Here is an 8,339-nt window from a genome sequence, read left to right on the forward strand (position 1 = left end):
TAAAATATATATATTATTGATATAATAATTTTTTTTGTCGAAATTATATTTTGGATTCAGACAATCCAGATTAGAATAAAACCAACTAGTTAAAAAAACATTTTTGAGCTTTTCAATTACTAATTTGTGTCTACAGTTATTAGTTTTGAGTTCATCTTTGATTTTAAAAAAAAGAATTCTACTGATAATTTAACCAAATACATATAGTACAATTATTCGTTTTTTCAAATGACTTTTTAATAATACTTTGTAAATAATGAATAGTACAAAAAAATCAGAACAAAATTGGGATGTTGGAAGTAAGAAAGCAGTGAAAAAGTACATGAAAATCATTTATCACTCGTTAGACTATACCGCAGCACCCACCTTCGCTGGTTTTGTCCCATGGGTTTGAGTCTTTATACTCGGGGCTGAATGGGTCGATCTTGCTTTTTGTGAACTCGACTATAGACGCACATGCCTCGGAAACTTTCATCAGGTTTTTGGACCGCTCGAAGTTTTTCATTAATCTTTCTTTTTCTTGAAGCAAACGTGTAAGTTGTTGTTGAGACATTTTATTTTTTTCTAGTTCTCCGTTAATTACTTGAAATCACTTCTTTACTGTTTTGGTATATTTTAATACAACTAAAGATAAGGCTCTTTATGTATAGAACATATTATTTGCGAATTTCAGTCTTATTTCTTATAATAAAACAACTTATAATATTATTTAAATGTAAATACAACCTGAAATCCCACTTTTTTACATACTTTATGTGTACCCCTCCACGCTTTTCTGAAACAAAATAGAAAAAATGGTGGGTTTACTTTGGTGATTCAAAACATTCAAAAAGAACTGAGAAGTACATACTTTTAAAAGTATATAGTATTTATAATGTAATAAAGTTCAACATTATTTCATTCAACAATTTGTTATAATAAGATGTGATTGTTAAATTATAACATATCATGACAAACACTTCAATCATTCAATAATGGTGTTCGTTGAATTATCCACATTTAGTTGTAATTGGTTTTTCAGTGGGCTTACTATTTATATTTAAAATTGATTTAATCGTTAAATAATTGTCAACATTTACAAAGTCCATCATAATGTGATTTTAAGTTGTATTTTTTGATGTAACTCAAAATTTTAAATTCGAATCATTTTTGTTTTATAATAACTTTTTTTTATTGAAGATCTAAAAAACAAATCTAAACATAATTACAATTTTGTGACGAAATTAATTTGTTGCGTATTTTGACCAAATTTTAGGGAAATCAAGCATTATTTTAAATATAAGGGCACTTTATTATTGTTAAACCATTATTTCTTTTTAAAAAAACACCAAAAACAAAAAAATAAAATTAGATTGAATTATAAAAACATAAATTATTAAAAATTTATTAAAAAATAATAAAAAAATCAATAATATATAAAAATACATTAATTATTTTTAATAGTTTGTAACCTACTAATTTAATTAATTTAATAGTTTTTTAATAATTAAAATAAATTAAAAAATAAATTATTTCTTGTATTTTTCCTTTGACTTTTTCCCAAGAAAAATACAACAACAAGCAGAAGCACTTTTGATTTTTTAGAAAATTCTTTATTAAAAAGTATTTTTAAATTCATTAGATTCTTTTTTTAATTTCTTTTTCTTTTTTTTCGAAAAAGTTTCCCTGATTATTCCAATATTAATTAACAAAAACAACAACTTTAGCTTCAAAATATAATTTCAGACTTAAACAATTTCAAACTTTGACTTTTAAAAGGTCTTTGCTTTATACAATAAAAAGTATTTCAAACCGCTTTAAATAACTAAAATGGGGATGATTGATGTGTATTCAATGATGATCATTTCCAAATACTTCGAAACGTTTTCTGACTTTGTGTCTCTTATGTTTGTCTGTAAAAAATACAGAGAAAATATTGAGAGGTTTCATTTCAACCCAATTTCCCTCACTTTAAAAACTAGGAAGTACTTTCCGCGGTTGGAAACTCAACATATTTATTGTTCAAAAGACGAGTTATTCGAAAGCATTAAAAAGGTTGTGGAATATGAAGTCGATTACAAAACAGTTGCAGAACAACAAGATCCCTCAATAACTTACAAAAGAGTGGTTTACACAAAAGAGGACAGAATAACATTTGGCGATAAAATTCCTAATGGTGTTAAGTCATTGGGTGATTACTGCTTCTATAGGAGCAAAGCAACAGAAGTTATAATTCCAACAAGTGTTGTATCGATTGGCAAAAACAGCTTTTCTGAGTGCGAACAACTCTCCAAAATCGACATTTCCAATCGAGTGACCTCGATCGGGATCTCTGTCTTCAACAAATGTAAATCACTCCAAAAAGTAATTTTGCCCAAATACATTACTTCTTTAAAAAGCCATACCTTTATTTCATGCAGCTCTCTCCGCGCTCTTGAACTACCACCAGATATCGAATCACTTGAGATGTTTTGTTTTTACAACTGTATGTCTTTGGAATCAGTCACACTCTCAGAGAACCTCTCTCATATTGGAGACTTTGCTTTTGGAAACTGCACATCACTTTCATATTTTGAATTTCCACAGAAACTCCTCGAACTTGGAAGTTCTGCGTTTAGTAGATGTCTTCATTTGAGGTCATTGTCTTTGCCAGAAAAATTGAACAAACTTGGAAGTTCGTGTTTCCGTGAATGTGGAAATCTGACACATGTAGAACTCCCACAAAATATTTCCCAAATCGGCGATTGTTGTTTCAAATCTTGTTGTAAGTTAGAGCACATCAATATTCCAACTCTACCAATTAATGTTGGAAACCATTGTTTCCAACAATGTTCAAATTTACACACAAGCGAATTGCCATTGGATTTGATTTTATCAACGAACGCAAGCAATGAAGAATTTCTTTACTTTAACAACGTCCCAAAAATATGTTAAACTTTACTTAAAACTGTTCATACAAAACCGATAATTACTGGTTGTATTGTTGTTTCTAATATTGTTTGTATTTTTTCAAACATTAAAATTAAACATCATATACCATTTTTATGTTGTGATTCAATAGTGTGGATTGTGTCGATTAAAACACATTTTTTTGGAACTAATAAAAATAAAACACGCACAAAATTCATTGTTATTAATAATAACTTATTATTAAACTTAAATAACTAACTAATAAATAAATAATCAATTTGTAAAATATGTACTATAAAATAGTATGTCATAAACTAAAAATTTGGTACTAGTAATAGTTGATAATAAAATTATAATTACTATTATTATTAAATCAAATAGTTGTTGATTAAATTAAAAATTTAAAATAAAAAAAGAATTCGACATCTTCTTTCATCTTCGAAAAGTTGTGTGAAGGAAAAAGAAACAAAAAAGAAGTGAAAATTTGTAAAAAGCAAATGGAGCCACTTGTGCTATTTGTTCTCTTTGGACTTTCGTTGTCATATACATGTCAGTCGCCATACACGTTTTCACCGCTTTCTACTGTTGAAAGTTCAGTTACCATCTATAAGGATTCCTTCGAGCCTGACACAATCGATTGCAACGGCGAGACTAACTCGACTGGGGCGTGGCTTGCAATAGAAAATGTCTATGAAACTCAACTCACATTTCACATCACCGCGACCGAGGCGATTGAAATGCAATTTTACAAAACGTGTGGCACTGAATGTGAAAAAGACTCAAACGACGTATATCTTGTTTTATCGCCTGGGCACGTCCACATGATTCACTTAATATTTAACACCCCATATAACACCATTTTATTTTATCCAACATTCGAAGGAACTACAGATGCACCAATACTTGTGGAGAACATCTTCCCACAAACGATCTCGACAACACTTTTTCCAACAGAAGGCATTTTCGATTCAGTTGTGAAACTTTCAATGGAAAAGCAAGGAATTATGACAATAAATATTTCATCTGTTATGGATATCGAGACTACTGTAAAGCACCCCAACATGAGTACGACAATTTTCAAAGCCAGTGTTGTTGAATTTGAGTCGGAAAAGGATAACATGCAGTTTTTGGTGACTTTCAAATCTATGAATGTCACTGTTGTCGATGTTGAATTCCAATATAAAAATAGTGTGATCAACAAAGGAGAGCAGGTGATCGACATATTCCCATATGTAAGGTACGAAACGATCCCGTTTTATAGTATGAACGATGGAAAAGGGTTTTGTGGATATAAGTACAAGGCCAATGCACCTGAAAACACAAAGGTTGAGTTGGATCTGTGCAATAATATGTACCCCGGCCTTCAAATACTTTTTGAAGATGATGTTGAAATAACACAGTTTGATTGTGGGAACACGAACGGGGTCAAATATGTGGTCAATTCAAACAAATTCAAATTCTCCATTGGGTTTGTGAATACAGGGTATTCTGTCACGGACCGGTCGTTCTATATCTATGCATACTCCATCCCCGTAGACGAAGAAAATGGGCTTTCAACAACCGCGATTGCTTGCATATCTGTCGCTAGTGTTATAGTAGTGTTACTTCTAGTAGTTGCCATTGTTCTTATTATTGTGTTTGTTAGAAAATCATCAAAAAAGAGCAAATACTCTTCACTTGATGCAAAAGTACCTTCATAATTGATTCTACAAAATACCCGATTGTGTTTTGATTTTTTTGTCATTAATTAACAACAAACAAATTGTTATTATTATTTACAAATCCTTTCCATAAAAATCAATTGTCTTATTGCGAATTCTCTTTAAAACACGACGATACACACTTGGAACACCCAACTGAACGAATTGGGTGTTTCTACCAAATTGAAAATAACAATATGAAAAAAATTGGGGAACTTTCAAAAACAAAATGAAAACTACAAAAAACATGGATGAAATCATTTACGTCGAGAGACGATAGAATTAAGCGCGGCCAGGACTTCGTCGTCGATATCGTCCAAGTCGATGAACACGTCTCCCTCGGCGTCTTGTTTACCGAGAAATTCAAGAACCTCTTGTTGTTTGACACCCTCGACTTCCTCGAGTTTGTTTGATAGATCACATTTCTCCTCAAAGGAGAGTGGAAGAAATTGGGTTGTTTGCATAGCAGCAATTCCCGCCTCTTCCTGCAACTCGAATATACTTTTTTGGAAATCTATCCACTCACGTTTGTCGTTCCAGTAGTTGTGACGTTTCTCAACATTTGCGTGGATTGTACATTTTGAATGGTACAACTCCTTTATTTTGTCATCGAAGTACTTGAGGAGTGTTTTTGCAAAGACGTGAACCATATTCCGAGGGGGGTTGTACTTCATTGCGTTTTTGAATGTTAGTCGCACGTCAGCGGCAAAGTCGTCGATGTGGTCGTATACTCCCATTCTCAATTTTTTTGTGATGGTGCCGAGGTCCATCGGTTCTGTGATAACGATGTAATAATCTGGAAGATTTTGTGCAATAGGATCGACTGGGGATAAAAATGGGTTAGCTTCGGGAAGATTTTTCAATGTCTTAAGAATATCTTTGCAAGGCAAGACCTCATGTGATAAAGGGCGCCTTCCCGAGATATGTTCTGGTTTATGGATTGGAATACCTTGTGGTGTCATAATAATCTCACTGGAAGACTTTCTCACAGGAGCCTCTTCGGAAACTGAAAGAGTTGAAAGAACGTCGAGAGTCACTGTTAAATCGTCGTCTTGAAGTTTCTTTGATTTTTTATCGGGGAAATAATTCGATCGTTTTGTGCTTTTTTTAGACTTTTTTGTTTTTTTAGCGGATTTGATGTTTTTTGAATTATTTGCGGGTGGGGATAAAGGTTTGTCGTATGGAAAATCAATGGAACAACAAATTTTGTCTGAGTCCTCCTTGGGGGAAGTCCGAATCAGATCGTCGGAGTGATCGGCCTCGCGCCTGTAGAGGTCGTCGAGTGTTAGGTCGACATAGTGAGTGTCCGTCTTCAGGCATTTACTTGTACGCATTGGGAATAAATGAGGATTTACAAGTTAAACCTAATCTCTTTATTACTTTATGATATCCATAGACCATCTCATTATTCTATTTTTGCTTGGAGAGCGTGGAAACTCATAATGAATTTTTATGACATTTTGAAACAATAATGTGTAATAAATAAACTATACTATATAGTTCTATTTTCAACAAAATGTGAAGAAAAAACAAAAAAGGAATTCTGGATTCCGAGATGGTGCTATAAATAAAGCGTGACTTTTGGGAGAAATTTTGTTTTATGAAATGTTATACAAAAGGCAAACGGTGCAAGAATAAAGTCTCCGATGATCGCACAAGAGATAATATTGTGGTGAAGCGCTGAGCACTTTTTGCTTCAGCTGTTGTTGAAAAAAATCTCGAGTTTTGAAAAATAAGCGGGATTCGTAAAAGGTGTGGAGCGAGTGGAACGACAATACAAACAGTCATAGGAAGTGTTTCTGTCCACTTTTACTTGAAAAGACAATTAGACAAAGTCTCTCTTGGCTAAACCAACTTTGTTCTGATTTTCGAGATGGTGCCAAATTGAGTTGTTGATGACGAGAAACAATTTACCAACTGTTTTAAAGTGTGTTGCAGGACGTTTTAAAGTGTTTGCACACGCTGTTCGTCAACTATTGCATTTTGACTTAATTTTCATTGTTGGTTAAAATTCAACCAACGTCAACGGCGTGTTTTCCGTGTTGGTCTCACCCTTTAAATATTCATAAGGCTAAATACAAATGCTTTAAATATTACGAATTTGAGTAGTGAGGTCTACTAGGTCTTGCCTTATGCTATTTTTTGATTTTAGTCCATCCAAAACAAAACGTCAAAAAAAGACCAAAATAGAATAGTAACTGAATTGTATTATTTAGCTATTGTTATTATTCTTATAGTTTATTTTCACAATATTCATTTCAGTACCAGATCCCATAAATTGATCCATGATAATTCATAAGAAATAAGATATTGAGTTAAGTGTTTAATCAAGCATGGGTTGGTCAACGTGGTTTGACTTTTAAAAAATTTAAGATATATTGGAATATACATACAGATAGTAGTATTCTCTAATGTGTGTGTATCGAAACTAACATTCAAAATATATTTTCTATTTGCATAAAAAAGTGGAAAAACACCTTCAAAACGATGAAACAACAGAGAGAGAACATCTTTGGCAAACAAAACGAGTAAAAAACAGGAGTAATTCAATACAAAGTGAGTTTGGCGATGTCTGGATGGGAATACCTCAAAAAATAGCCAAGCCACCCGCTTATACACAACAAAGAAGTGTTCACTATTAGTCGGTTTCCCAAGGTTTTGTATGAGTTGTTTGTGTATTGTGGATCATCCAAAATCGCGTCCCACAGCGAAGGAGTAGAGCTTGGAGCCTTGTTTTCACGTCTCTCTTTCTCGGAATTAAATAAGAAGGTGCCGAACCTAGCGGTGATTAGCTCATCGGCAATAGTTTGAAGAAAACTGTCATTGAATTCAAAAGCAGTTTGGTTTTGAATTAAAAGGACATGGACGCAGTGAAGAAATTGGAAGAAAATGGGAGACGTTGCATTAATGTCGTGACTAATGCCAAGACGCTGGTTGAATTGGTGACCAAAAGCAAGCCAGTCTTTTTCCACAAGAACTGCAAACCCGAGTTTTGTTCGGTAAAAGGGGTCTAATATGATTTGCGACAAACTGCAGATTTGTGACGTTCTGTCCCACCCATCACTGCAATGGACCAACACGGACTTTTGTGAAAGCATTTTAGAAACACTGTCGGAAGCTTGGAGAATGTTTTGAATGTTCAGAATCCAGCCGCCAGCTTTGTGTAAATTTGACAAACATTCCCGACCCGAAAGAAAAGAGTTGTACAGTTCTAACGAACACTCCCGCACTTTATGAATGTTTGGCAGATTAAGGAATTCCAGCGAACAAAATGTATATTCGGAGGTCGACTCGAAGCCGGCTTGTTTAAACGCTTTGTTTCCAAGAGCAGAGTAGTAATCTCTACAATCGTATATTTGTACATACGATTCGCCACCCTCAACAAAAAGAAGTAATACATCCTCATCACTTTTTCCAGTGAACCCAGTCTTTGGTTGTGAAGAACGCAAAAGCGCCTTTTGACTTTTTTGGTCGAACCAAGTCAACACGGGGATTCTCCCATTCGTTCGAAAGTCCGATGAAGCAAGTAACGTCTTTTTGTGGATATCGACGGGAACAATGAGGAGCGTTGGGTATGAATTGCATATTTCGTAGCGGTCATTGTATTCGCAGACCTTCCATTTCCCTTCCAACTTGAGACGAGAAAACTCGGAGTATATGTTATAAACCGACCAGCCATGCATAGACCCTGTGCTTTTTGATACAAACGTGAGAGGTGTGTATGTATCAATGAGGAACGGATCGAATCAC

General features: G+C 33.8%; 4 protein-coding genes across 4 annotated transcripts; 2 read left to right on the forward strand and 2 right to left on the reverse strand.

Annotated features, from left to right (window-relative positions):
• Positions 1–1,809: 1,809 nt before the first annotated feature.
• Positions 1,810–2,913, forward strand: EIN_314570 (hypothetical protein; the record flags this gene model as incomplete). The annotated part of the gene is made up of 1 exon (XM_004253631.1): positions 1,810–2,913. The coding sequence occupies one exon, from the start codon at positions 1,810–1,812 to the stop codon at positions 2,911–2,913; it is 1,104 nt and encodes a 367-aa protein (XP_004253679.1).
• A 473-nt stretch (positions 2,914–3,386) lies between these two features.
• On the forward strand, positions 3,387–4,589 carry EIN_314580 (hypothetical protein; the record flags this gene model as incomplete). Its single annotated transcript, XM_004253632.1, has 1 exon — positions 3,387–4,589. The coding sequence occupies one exon, from the start codon at positions 3,387–3,389 to the stop codon at positions 4,587–4,589; it is 1,203 nt and encodes a 400-aa protein (XP_004253680.1).
• A 257-nt stretch (positions 4,590–4,846) lies between these two features.
• Positions 4,847–5,923, reverse strand: EIN_314590 (bromodomain containing protein, putative; the record flags this gene model as incomplete). Its single annotated transcript, XM_004253633.1, has 1 exon — positions 4,847–5,923. The coding sequence occupies one exon, from the start codon at positions 5,921–5,923 to the stop codon at positions 4,847–4,849; it is 1,077 nt and encodes a 358-aa protein (XP_004253681.1).
• Positions 5,924–7,135: 1,212 nt separating this feature from the next.
• EIN_314600 (myotubularin, putative) lies at positions 7,136–8,337 on the reverse strand (the record flags this gene model as incomplete). Its single annotated transcript, XM_004253634.1, has 2 exons — positions 7,136–8,277; positions 8,328–8,337. Coding segments are annotated over 2 exons (1,152 nt in total), but the record flags the coding sequence as incomplete, so codon positions are not given.
• Between the last annotated feature and the right edge of the window lie 2 nt (positions 8,338–8,339).

This window comes from Entamoeba invadens (assembly GCF_000330505.1).
Source record: "Entamoeba invadens IP1 unplaced genomic scaffold scaff_1105074724328, whole genome shotgun sequence".
Taxonomy (NCBI): Eukaryota; Evosea; order Mastigamoebida; family Endamoebidae; genus Entamoeba; species Entamoeba invadens.